The sequence below is a fragment of the Mus caroli genome, chromosome 14, assembly GCF_900094665.2.
Source record: "Mus caroli chromosome 14, CAROLI_EIJ_v1.1, whole genome shotgun sequence".
In the NCBI taxonomy this organism is placed as follows: Eukaryota; Metazoa; Chordata; class Mammalia; order Rodentia; family Muridae; genus Mus; species Mus caroli.
This window is the reverse complement of record NC_034583.1, coordinates 77879148-77893200: the sequence shown is the minus strand read 5'-3', so window position 1 is coordinate 77893200 and position 14053 is coordinate 77879148. Positions and strand designations below refer to the sequence as shown.

The 14053-nt window shown below is 37.8% G+C and overlaps 1 protein-coding gene across 3 annotated transcripts in view; it reads left to right on the top strand.

The window, feature by feature from the left end:
- Positions 1-14053, top strand: part of Diaph3 (diaphanous related formin 3) — a 473693-nt gene that overhangs the window by 285213 nt on the left and 174427 nt on the right. For all 3 annotated transcript variants that reach the window (XM_029469353.1, XM_021182083.2, XM_021182084.2), the window contains one exon: positions 4692-4856. In XM_029469353.1, the coding sequence (XP_029325213.1) occupies positions 4692-4856 (165 nt within the window). The remainder of the gene's footprint in view (positions 1-4691; positions 4857-14053) is intronic.

The window sequence follows — 14053 nt, the reverse complement described above, 5'->3', positions numbered from 1 at the left end:
TATGTATATTGCAGTTATATTTTTATAATTATGCTTGAATTTGTTTCTGTTATTTTTATCATGTTATCACAATCACATGTGATGACTGTTGTTGTTGTTGTTATTTTTTGCTTTTTTAACCCTTAAGTATGTTAACTGAAATTGTTGGGTTTTGTTTGCTATAGATATAAAAAGCATCTTATAAAAATTTTGATCCCATGTAGCTTTTGGTCATACACTGCGAGTGGCTAATTAGGAAGCTTGGGTTTCTCAAACTAGCACGAATTCCTAAAATCCTGCTCCACAGATGGTCTCAGGACATAGCCCTGCCTGTATTCATGTGACAAAGTACTGAATGCTGTCGGCTTCCTGAAAGGTGTGCAGCTCATAAAACACAGACAGCAGGAAATCAGAACCGGGCAGGATGAGGCTTTGCTGGAAACAGTTTTTCATTCTGAGTAAAATTACCCTCCACGGACAGGAGAGCTACTATATCCTGTCGCTAAATATCACAACCTAGAAGCCTCTAATGAACTGATTAGCATTCCCATGTCTCTTGGAAGTCAGATATATGAACAGTTGGTGCACTTTGCTATTGACAAAGCTTATAATCATAAATATTCTCTGCCAAGATTAGACTGCACCCGTTTGCTCTTCATCTTAGTTAGACATACTAGTTTTGAAGTAATTAAATTCATTCGTTGCAAGACTTTGTTTACTTTAATTAGGACTGACAAGTCAAATTTTGAATATTAAATGAATTTATACAGATCTTATTAAAATGGCAAATTGTGAGCTTTCAGGATCTTAGAAAATGGAAGGGTTTAGAAGCAGAAATGCACAATGAATTAAAATGTACTAAATTTGTTATTTGCTCTCAAACTTTGTTGATGATTTATAACTAAATGCTCATGGGTTGAAGCCTATAGCAAAACTTTAGTTCTTTAACCAATTTTGGAGGAATATTGTATATTATTTAATTTGTAAAAAAATGTATCTTTATATGTAAATATTCACTTTGAACAATTATGATTCAATAAGGTATTAAATATTCTACTAATTGAAGTGTTTTAAAGAAATAGATTGTCTTAGGGTTCCACTTGCTGTGAATAAACACCATGACCAAAAACCACCTTGGGGATGAAAGGGTTTATTTGCCCTACACTTTCAGATCACAATCCATCAGCAGTGAAAGTCACAACAGGAGCTCAAGCAGGGCAGGGTCCTGGAGGCAGGAGCTGATGCAGAAGTGATGGAGGGATGCTGCTTACTGGCTGCTCTCCCTGGCTTGCTCAACCTGCTTTCTTATAGAACCCAGGACCACCAGGCCAGTGATCTAAACACCCACAGTAGTCTGGGCCCTTCCCAATCAATTACTAATTATGGGATGTTGGGTCATTGAATAGATGGATTTTGTTTTGTTGAATTTGTCTTGTGTGGCCACTATCTCTTTGTAATTTCTCTTTACTTTTTTCTTTATTTTTCTGATTTATTTATAATGACTTTTAAAGATGAATTCAATATGCTACTACTGGATCTCTTTGAATCCAGTTTACATTGACCTTCCCCTTACTCCACTCTCCAACAGCTTGGTGTTCATTGTCTTACAGATAATGGCCTAGGTCTCTTAGCCAGCCCCTTCATCTTAGCCAGGATTACCTCCTTTCTTGTCTCAGTTAGCCTCTGCCTCCCTGTGTGACAAAGAAAGGTTAATTCGACTCATGTTGATTATTATGGGATGTTCTCACCTTTTTGTACTTGTCTGTCTCCACATTTTATAATTAATATACATTGCATGACCACAACCTTAGCCTATTTTGTTAAATTCTGTTCTAAGACCTACAGGTACAGGGAACTTAAGAGTCTTTCTTGAAATGGTAGTCTAGGTCCAAGGTTCTAAAAAGGGGTTGTCAAATACATTAGATATATGGATCTCACTGAAGTTGATCCTTGAACACTATGAAGGATTGTGCATCTCCCTCCCTCCCTCCCTCCCTTTCCCCTCCCCCCTGTGTGTGTATGTATCATGTATGCACACACCTATGTGTGTGAACAAGTCTTTGTGCATCTGGAAACTAGAGATTAGTATCTTCCTCTGGCTCATGTTAAGAGACAGGGTCTCTTCCTAAACTGAGAGCTCACCCATCTGACTAGGCCACTTAGACAGTGAGCTACAGCTACATACCTGTGCTACCTCCCGGCTCTGAAACTATAGCTCTGTGCCACTTGACCTGACTTTTTCCATGGGTTTGGGGATCCCCACTCAAGTCCACATCCTTGCACAGCAGTCACTTTGCCAGCTGTTTCCTGAGCCCATGGAAGCAGTGTGATCCCGAGGATGGCAATGTAGTAATGGTCTACACAGAAGTGTGACGGTAGCTGTAGAGGAAGCTGACTGTCAACGGTCATGGTCGACAAGGACTACAGTACAAGTTGTGTTTTAGCTAGTTCTGATTACTTGTTCTGAGATCATGTGAGCACAGATCTGCAGCTCATGTATCTTCTGAAGAGTACAACAGCTGTGATTCACACAGAAAGACATAGGTTTCTTAAAACATAACGGAGAGGTAATGTGTGTGGCAGTAAATTTGCACTATATCAAAAGTTTGTTTTGTTGCATATTGCCTGTCTTTCTGAACAAATAGAGAGCTTGATGTTAGGAAAAATGATACAGCCCAACCATTCCTGACATACACATTTACTTCTCTTTCCTTCCTTCCTCCTCCCTGTCTTCCTTCATTTTCTTTTGCTTTCTTTTAAACCCACGCTAACCTCATATCTGTAGTATTAAGCCTGCCTAAGCCCACCAAGCACTAAGATTACATATGTCAACCAGCATGCCAGTCGTGGACATTTTGTTGAAGTAGAGTTTAGGAGTGGACACAAGGACATCTAGTTTGGGTTCCTCTTTGAGATGGTGATAATTATTCTTCCACTGTCCCTTAGAGAGGGCATTCTGAGCACATTCAGAGCATTTAAGTAGTATGCCTTATTCACGTAAGCAGTTACTCTGCTCTATCAGACAGTTGTTTCAAACTTCTAACGATTAATTTGGCTATTTGCACTTCTAGCTTTACTATTTTGATAATTCCCATTACTCAAAGCTCTCCTTCATTTCCTTTTGGAGAAAATTGTTTTATACACAATAATGATAAGAAAATCAACTTAAAAACCTCCTGACTGTTAGGACAAAACCATGTCATTTCCGTGGCTCTGGCTCTTAGTCATCCTTTCCATCCCATCTTTCAATGTAATTGCACTGTTTTCTAAGTGTATGCAGATGCACTGCTGATGTTTCCTTATTAATAGTCTTACCTCATAACCTACACAGCACCATTGTTTTATTTTATACTCTTTGACAAATGAATTTTTGACAATGTCCCTTTCTCCACATGTTGGGAGAAAATTAGTAATATTTGTGCGTTGCCTTTTGTTAAAACTCATGTAAGCCGTTACCTGGGCAGAAAAGAACAGGCATGGAATCCCCCAGAGACCCTCAGCCAAGCAGTTTCTTCTTAAGTCATTATATCTCAACTATATATCCACATGCATGTGTGCGTGTGGTTTTGTAAATAGAATATCATGACATTTCACCAGATTCCTGAGGAGACCTTTCGGACCAAAGTTGAAACAAAGTATTGGAACAAATGTCCTTAGGCTGTCTGATCATAGGCAAGTCTTTCTTCAGAATATGGTGCATATTTTATACCAGATTTTCTTAGTAGTTTTTGGGGGGTTTTTGTTTTTTTTTTTAATTGAAATTAAGGATGGCCTATTGTCTGTTTTCAAACTATTTTCTATTACCAATGACACACAATTCTCATATTACTATACAGTCTTTCAGAGTTGTTTGATTTTTATTATCAGAAATTTACATACAATTACATATTACATACAATTCTCATATTACTATACAGTCTTTCAGAGTTGTTTGATTTATATTAGCAGAAATTTGGGTGAAAACAATTTCAAATGTCTATCTCCACATTTGCCTACTGTGTTTTCTGTATCCAAGGGTAAATTTTAGTCAAGTAATATGTATGAGAAACTATGTAAGAGTATTTTAGAAAAGAATTTACAGCATCAATTTACTATCCTGCTCTTAAAATCTTTGGCTGATACTGAGAAAGTGAACACTCTCCGGTGTTCATGGATAGTCCCAAATGCCTGACCACTTTTCTAGGCAAGCTGGTAGAACTGCCTGTCTCGACACTGTGTGCTCTAGGTGACCCTGCTCCTCCAGTGTTTGCGATAAGGCTGTTGAGGCAGGGAGATGAAGGCCTGGTGTACAAGCACAGGTTGCAGAGGTGCTATGCATTGACCTTAAGCTGTTCAACTCAACTGCTTTTCTCTGTGCCCATATTTCTTACCTCAGGGGATTCTAAGTGCTGAGTCTTAGTGGCTGAACTAGAGTCATTGACTTCACAAGTTGCATGGCATAGATTATTATTATGATAAGTTGGAAAAAAATTCCTGAACTGAACTATGAAAGACAGATTTTAAATATATAAATATTTATTTGGCTATTTGCCAGAATTAGTTTGAAATTCAATAACAGTTTCTCTGCTGTGTGCCATAGAGAAGAGACCCTGACAGCCATTTTTGAGTTTGAAAGATGGGTGATGAAAAACTAGAATCAAATATGGAGCCAGAAATGTTTTCATATAAAGCATTGCTTTCTAAATTTCAAAATCCTTTAACTTAGTATATACAGCTTCATTATCAGTGCGAGCGAGCAGTATGAAAACCTCTCCACACTACTGGGCAGCATGACACAATTGTACCAGAGCGTAATGGGCTACTATGCTGTCGACATGAAGAAGGTTTCCGTGGAAGAGTTTTTTAATGATCTGAACAACTTCAGAACTTCATTTATGGTACGTGAAAATTCTACCTTTGTTTTCTGAAAAGTGCTCTTGCAATTGTTCTTTCCCATTCTCTCTGTAACTGTGATATTTAATTCTCTTCTTGCTTTCTCTAGCGAAACCTATCTTTTCTGGTGGTGCAGATCAGCTTTAATTTTTTTCAAATTTTAAGTCTGTTGAAAAATATGTAGTTTGTTCTCTTTCGGTCCTTTTAAAACATGAAACTGTAATCAGAAATTTTGATTGAAAAAGTGACAAATTCTGAAGTCTTTCATAAAGGCCCCCTCCTGGCTGATTACAGGGCACACTTATAATAAGTTTTTGGCTATGAATTTGCTTCTTTATGCTTAAGATCAATTTGTATTTTGTGGTATAATTTTACCAAATTCCGTGCAGCTCCTGTGGAGCTTTCCCCCTCCTGTTTTAATGCCTTGTACAATAAGCCCCCTGCCGTCTCCCTTTGAGTAGGTTTTACATTCCTACAGTTTGCTTCAGACTCTTTAATAGGGAGGTCAGGTCTTTGAGGTAGAATCCTTTCATTTAGGTATTAAAAAGATCTTTTGAAAAATATTAGCTGATTAGATGGGGGAAAAAAACCACACACACACACACACATTAAAGTGAGAGGGTATTGTTGCTTCCCTTGGGAGACAGGGAATACTGTATTGCAAGGGAAAAATTGTTATTCTTAATAAGTAGGGAAATCATTTTTGTATTTCAGCACACATTTTGTGAGGATTAAAAAGTTTTGAAGTATAAAGAAAAGGGTGATTGAGTGTAGAGCGCTGCTTTTTCATGTCAGGCAAACTTTGTTGTAACTTTGCTGGACTTGGTTATAATCACTTAAAAATGATTTGATGAGCCTTTAAGGAAAACCTTCCATTTATTTACTAACATTTTTCATTCTGTTTTCGCCAAACATTTAGGGGTCCTTTCAATTGTTTTCATTAATGCTGTGGACTCATTTTGTCCTCTTGTAATTCGTGTATGTGTCACTTCCTGTATAATGCATTGGGTTGGATTATTTAACGACTAATGAGGCACCATTGTTCAAAAGCGTTTCAGTTTGAGAAAGGTAGACTTAGATTCCAGAATGACGTTAGCATTACTTTATTTGCTTTCACTGATCGATTCTGCACATTAGTGATGAAGGTTTATTTTGTATTATGAGAGGAAGGATAGTACCAGGTCCTTGGTCCAGTCCCACTGCCGAGCTGGCAGGCTTCCCTTGGAGCTTTCTCTGTTTCAGGCCACTCTGCCACCCAAGTTCAGTGGCTAACATGATGCTCCTTCTCTACTTAGCTCCAGCCCCTTCCACTCATTGACCATGTGTTCATTCTGCTAAGGTTAGAGTCTGTCTGATTCATCCTCATGAGTCCAATACAACCCATCACTTAGGTTGGTTAACTTTGGGATATCCCATGACCAGTGGATGTCATGCTTTAATGGCTAATGTATTCATTGTCAACCACTTTCCATGTTCCATCTTCACTTATTTAAACTTCACCACAACCAATATCTATACTCAGCACCCTTAGCCCATCATTCTAGAGCTAGCCATAAGCCAGTATGCTGATCTACATTGTCTGGCTCCAGATTTGTACCATATAGTCTGAATTGTGAGAACTAATAAGTGTGTGGTATCCAGAACACTTTCTAGTGGTACTAAGTTGATATCTAGCCTCTCCTTCCACAATAAAAGTCATGACCAATTTCACTTGTAGTACATCATTTAATTTGTAATGAATTTATCTGAGCCATTTTTGAAATAACTCTGCTTTTGAAGTAAAACAATTAAAAGCTATCCCTGTAGTATACTGTTGACCAACTTAGATCATCTCTCCTAAGTATTACTACAGTTGCAACTAAGTCATGTAGATATTCTTCAGGTTTATATTTCTGTTCCATAAGAGCCTTGTTATAATAGCTAAAGAGGCAACATCTGTTACAGATTGCTGCCGCAAGCCATGTAGACCAAGAGGAGAACTTTTCAAGATCTTGTAGCTTCTGTGAAGAGCAGCTGTTCACTTGACAGTGCTTTAACTCACCCAGTTTAGACCAAGAGTTCTCACATGGGAGTTAAGGTTTTGTTGCTGTCCTTTTCTTCCACAACACGGCTCTGTGCTTACTGGGCCCCAGTCTGTTTAGAGCTACTGCTCCAGCTTTTCCAGAAATGAGGGCTAAGGGAAGGAGAGATGTAATTTTGTTCATTCTTGTTGTCATTAGCACCAACAAGAGGAGAAAGCCTCAAGCACACTAGTGCTTGAGCTCCAGCTTCTCTCTAGGCTATGTGTACTGCATGGGCACACCGAGTCCCAGTGAATCTTCACGGTGCTGTGTGAGCTCCAGCCTTCTGCGTAGACGATGCTGAGGTGGAGAAGCCCAGACTGATAGAAAACGGGCTTCAGCTCTGAGAGGAACTACCTGTGATTCCTTTTTAAAAAATTGTATATGACTCGTGTCAGGCATAGGGGAGGTGAATGCTATGGAACATGTGTAGATGTCAAAGAACAGTTTGGTGGAGAGGTCAGTCCTCTCCTTCCACTACGTGGGTCCTGAGGATGGAACTCAGGCCATCTTACTTGGCAACAAGCAAGCCTGTGTCTCCTGGAGCAACTCATTCCCTGAATTCTGCACTTTTAATGGCTTACAGCACCCTGCTGTTAAGTTTACAAGGAAGCTGAAGTAATGACTTAGGGTTTGAGAGGTGTTGGTGGTGTTACCTTCTTTTGACAATTTTTTAAATGGAGCAGACAGCATCCTTCATTTCTTTATTTTATACTTACCCTTTCCATCGATGGCTTCATTGTGGAAGATACATTTGCATGACTGTTTTGTTTCCAGAATATAAAATGTAAGTTTGAGGACAGTGACCTTGAAGCCTGGCTGGAAGAGGGAGAAAATGAAGGTGGGTGGGGAATCTGCCTTTCTGCAATGTGTTTCTGTGGGACTGGGTCAAGCATAAAGGTAGGATTGGAGGTGCTGGGTGAAATGACTGAACCGTCAGCTCTGCCAATTGGTGATCTGGCAAGCATCAACCTTGCACTCATCTGGTGACTCATTGTTCTCTCTTCATGGGCTCCTATCAAACTGTCTGTAACTAGGAGATGATGCTGGTGACCTCATACCTTTCCTTATCTTATTCAACAGCAGAATCGTATTCATGCTTGCCTGTGAGTTTAAACCTGATTTTCTTTTGTCCTTGTCAGTGTAGCCTTGTCATGGAATGTGTCCAGCCCACGTTGTATCCTAGAAGAAAGAGATCTGTGCCCTGGTTTTACTCACCTGGTCTGAACGGCAGGATTTTATCTTTAATGCTTTCCTTATCCTGATGTGGCTTCCTTTTCAGTGAAAACTCCTTTGCTCTTAGGTCTCCTTCCTCAGAATTATTAGCACGTTTCAACTCTTTACAAACTCAGAAGCAATGTCATCTGAGTCTTACATAGTTTGTTGAATGCCTCACTTAGGAAATATTCTTCTGCACCCTTCTCTTTTGACCTTTTGTTGTCTTTTAGGTAAAAGGTTTCAGACAAATTATACATGCAAAAAAAATCTGTCATTTAGCATTTCCAACATACTTGAGGACTATGAATTCTTTAATTGTTCAGTGTCAGATAATTCATATGGAGTAGTTTTGTGTGTGTGAGTGTGTGTATGTATATGTAGCTTTTGAACACAAGTGATTCCTGAGCACAGGAATGTTTTTCTCTTGAGCTTGCACTGCACTGAACATCCATTTCGAATTCTTAGTGTGTAAGACCCTGAGATCTGAGATTCCACTTGTGGCTAGGATTTAGAAGGCATCTAGAAGCAGACGTTGCCTTGTCATTATTACTACCGAATACCCCAACTTAGGGAAGTGTTATATTTTGCCCTTTTCCTATTTATGTATGTCTACAGATGTGTCAGATTCTGAAGTTCTGTTTGCTAGTCCATGAAACCCATTTGGGAATCTACCTTAGTGGTAAAGCACTTGCCTAATGCATTGAAGGGCCTGTGTTAGGTCTGCAGCGCTGGGAAGAAGAGAGCACACAAAACCCATTATGCTTCTTCTTTTATCTCCCATGCATATATAAAATTCCTCTTTGCATTGCATGTGGTGGCAGTCTGGAGATGGAGTGGTTTCTTCATATTATAAGTGCTTAGTGAATCTTCATCCGATAAACTTTACCCTCACTGTTTTGTCTGCTGTTGTGAAATTTAGCTGTTGGTTTCACAAATAGGAAGGGGTTGGCTGTCATGAGCAGACTCTAGCATCTAGTACCATTCACTGAAATGTGTCTTTGTAGATTATTAGTGACAGTAACTTGGAAGTTACTTATTAACCTTACTTAACCAAATGCACATATAACCATACAACAAGCTAGCTCTGTGCAAACAACAAATATGGTAACCTGTTTCTCTGTAACAGTATAGGAACTGTAGGTGTCTCCCTCCTTTTTCCACACCCTGAGCAGAGGAGACACCCAGTTTGTGCTTAGCTCTGGCATTAGATTATTTCTACAGGTTATTACTTAGGTTTCATCCAATTAAGATTTGACGTTCAAATTTTTGGCAAACATTAGTTAATTTTTTGTTTATATAATTGAAATATACATATAGTGAACCAATAACAAAGCAAGAATGTGTCCTAAAATTATCCTGTATCTTGTAGTCAATTATCTCAGCTACTTCTACTCCATCATCCAACAAAAAGGCACTTGCTGGTGCTTTGTTTCTTTGGTTTGTGGGTTTTGTTTTGTGTTTTTTTCTCTAGGAGAACACAACTTGTTTTGGTAGGTAAATCGTTTCAACCACACAAATTTGATGCCTGTTAGCTCTGAATGCAGTTTGTGCTGACTGCTGTGGGAACCAGGTAGACAATAGAAGGAGGGCAAAGCACTGAGCATGCTCTGAATGCCTCCTGAAGTTTGGAGACTGATATGTTTTATGTTGTCAGGGGCAAAAATATCATGTCCAAGTCTTATGATGGAGTGTTGAGCCAGCTTCTGTGATTATAATAGAAGCATCTTCAACCCATGCATATTTTGATGGGCTTACAATTTCAAAGTTGTATTTGGAGTCTTTTCACATAGGGCTTCTGTCTTCATTAGCACCTTTGTTATTCTGAGATCATACTTGGAGCTCTAAGGCTTCCCACAGAGAAGAAACTATTCTGAGTTTTCCCCCTTCTCATCTCTTGGTGTCTGTTTTACTCAAGCAATGTGATCAATCTTAGTTGCTTAGATTTTGACTTTGCAACTTTGAAAATATTTGTGATGATTTCCTAATTATGATTCTTTAAGTTTTCACAATGAAAATATACCCAGTGTAACTTAATTGAACTCTCTTCTTTCCTGATAAGATTCATTCTTACTTTGGATAATACATGTATTTGACAGACTGGTTCTATAATTTTAAATGATTAGTAATTTGTATTTCTCTTAATGAAGCTTTTTGTTCTGTCGCCCAATGAAATAGAAAAATGAAAATTAAAGGCTGGATTATTTTGAATACTAATAACAACATATATAGCATTAGCACACACTAATCCATGTGTGCATGGATATAACTGTAATCCATGTAACTGAACATATTACATTATAAACCAGCAAAGTGCAGACAGGAATGCATAAACTAGCATTAATATCCATACATCAAATATAATCCTCTCTTCAAACACATAACCAGGTCCAGACATACAAAACAGTTGGGGAGGATTGAAAAAGGTGATGAACTAGAAAGGCTGACAAGCAGGTTCATATGGAACATGGGGGTTTTAGTTGGCTCTTTCCTAAGAAAGGGAATTAAGAGTCGCTCAGCAAACTGCTGTCCTGTGTGCAGCCTGCTTCCTAGCACTCTGTGCATGCCATTCTACCCATTGGTTTGCCAGGGTTTAGGCTTATGATTGACAATTAAAAAGAACAGTGTATGTAACCATATTGTGCTTCATTAAAGACCCACTGTGCCAATTGAAATTGAAGTATTTTATTTACCTCAAAGCTTTGCAGACCAATCCATAGCAAAGTTATGAAGGGTCAATAGTGTTGTGAGTAATTTATTCACTTTGCCCTGGGTAACTTTATAGAAGAGAAGAGCTGGAGGAGGAATTGGGTAATCATGAGCACCTGCATAGCCACTGGGCTATCTCACATTTCCACTTCGGGGGATTCGTCTGTCCATTACCATGTTGTACTGGAACAGAGTGATCGGTAACAATTCAGTCCAAGTGCGGAGTTTTTCCTGCCAGAGTAGAGGGCATCCTGCTCACCTGTGGCATTGGTAGCCTTGTAACATGAGCCTTGGTAATTCTAGAACAGAACCAGTGGGTTAATTTTACAAAATAGGATTTCATTATTAATGAACTTACTAGGGTTGTTATTTATTTGTTTTTCTAAGGGGAGATTTTGTAGTTATTAATAAAATATTTTATGTGAAACTGAGAACCACATGCTTTTGGGTACCTAACAATTCTGTGAGTATGTATTTGAAGTATTTTCCTTCAATGTTACAAGAGCACAATTATGTCTTCCTTTTTTCTTCAAGTTAAAATATTTTCAAATTAAAATATTTAGAAGATGAATCCATCAGGGGTTTTTGAAAGCAGTCCTATAGCCTCCACATGAGGGTAAACACCTAAGTAAGGCATTCACTAGTGATATAGTAGATCCATATTGTTTGTTCACTCAGAGGAAGCTAGCTTGCTTCTGACAATACCTAATATCCACCCCTAGGAAGCATTGAGAGGTAACTTGAGTTGATGCAGTAGAAGACACAAGACAACAAGTGACTACTAGGCAACAAAAATTGAGCTCAGCGAAACCTGTTACAGAAATATCTCAGGTTTACATATTTGAGTAGATATAAATGTTTCAAGAAAGATAACTGAATGGACAAAGCTTTTTATGCTTTTTTTAAAAATAAGGTCTCTGGAGTTTTATTAAATGTAAGAAAGATACAAGATATTAAAGTAGCTTGAAAACATTGAGATATAAATATAAAGCTTTTTATAGAGTTAGAATAGAGATGAAATAATATATTTTCTAAAGTCAGTATCTATGGTTATTTATTCTTAATCTGTGATTGTATATTTTATTTTTATAACACTGATAAACATGCAAAATAATATATTGCTTTCATTTGAAATTAAGCATTCCTCATGCAGCTTAAAACATTACCCAGCTAATAGTCATTTTACAATTACTCTCAAATTTTAAATTACAAATATATACACACCTTAACTGCCTTCCCGAAACAGCTGAAGCACTACTTTGAGTAACATGTAGATAAAGAAACTAGTCTCTTTTCCAGAGTAAAATCCTGAGCACATTAGATTTAGTAATATTAAAACAATGTGCATACGTATGGAAATTGAGTCCAGAGAGGAATAATGGCTAGACTTGAGGTTGCAAGCTACATCTTGCCTTCCATATTTAATTCATCTCGACACCTTCTCTGCCAAGTCATCCCGCCTGCATTGGATGCTTCCACTTCACTCCCATTCAGCTTAGGGTAGCATCCTATTCCAGCATCTCTGAATAGAAACACATTCTCATAGGAGCTATGAAATTTGGCATTTTCCCGAGGCTTGATAGAAGCATGTAATATTGACAGAAGCTAGAACATGGGTCTTCATGAGTCGTGACTGAATAAATGTGCTTTAGGCACTTGAATGGTGCACACGCTCATGAGAATCATATTTAAAGTTAGTGATATAATAAAACAATATTTGTTACCATTCTGTAGACCTTTCATTTATAGTATGGAAGTGATGTAAGGCAAATATGTGAATTAATGTATTTCTTCAAATAGCAACATATATTACCCTTTTTACAGAAGCAATTGAGGCAATGTCACACATTTCTTAAGTTCCACATAGTCACTTAAGCAAAATATGATTTAAGATTTCCATCTGATTAGACTATACTATCATTCAATTATGTGAAAAAACTCAGATTTTTTTTATAAAAAATAAGTTTGTAAAAATCAAATTTCATATCTTGTATTATCAGTCATATTTTACCTTGTAAACTTTCCATACAACATATGTGTGGATGCTCCTTAAAATTATAAGTATCCAATTACTTTCATTTTATCTTGGAACTTAAAACATGTGTCTAAGGTACCCAAAATTATATTAGTGTGGATGAGCTACAACATCCTATAAAATGAAATGAGATGTATTATTCAGCCCCACACTGTTAAACACTGTGGAGAACTTCGCTTATCAGGCTGGTATTAAATGAAGACTCTGGATGATCTATCCTACAATAATTCATCCAACTACCTTAAGGCTCTTAAATTTTTCTTACCAAGCTTTCTCAGTAATCCGATGAGCCATTTTCAAATATTAGAAAGTTAAGGAAATATCCAAGGACAAAAAGGATTAAAGAGAAAGAGGAAAAGCATAGTTGTGAGGGACTGTGATGGTGGAGACCACGGCCTACGAAGAATAAGGACACTGCATAAAGCTTTTTAAAAAAGCATGAGATGGGGTAGGGCTGGGGTAGGATTTATCTCACTCAGGTTAGAAAAAGAAAAAAACCTTGTTACTTACAGAAGAAACATGGAACAGGGTGAGACCCCCCGCCCCCCTTTCCCAATTTTGTTGCAAGTGCCACAAAATATAGAATAAGGAGAATGAATGAACAATAAATATTCAAAACAGTACCTAAGATGTTTCAAAATAAAGAATCTACAAGTAGGAAGTACCATCTGTAACATACAAGATAAATAAATAATGTGAAACTCAAATCTGTATGTGAGGCTGGAAGATGGCTCGGATGGGAGGTGTTTTAGGAGTGTATACTATTCTTACAGAGGACATAAGTTCAGTTCCCAGCACCTACTTTAGCCAGGCAAAAATTAGCAGTAACTCCAATCCAGGGATATCCAATGTTGTTGCGCTCCATGACTTCTTGTGCCCACATGTGTCCACAAGAGTCTACACAGATATAGATAGCGAGATATTGAGATATCTTAATATAGATATAGATATATTCTATGAGTAAAACCACAAGATGCCAAATATAAATCCCCTTCTAAGCAAAAAACAAGCTATCATTCTGACACTTCCATGGATATTGGTTACTTTTGGTCAGTAGAGGAGTAAGCCAGTAAGTGCCTCCATATGGTGAAAAAGTGTAGCTGTTCTTCTCTTGTGGAAGAGTCTGACAAAGCAATGGAAGAGGTAGGCTATTTATGAAGTATCAGAAAGAAAAGAGTGTTTG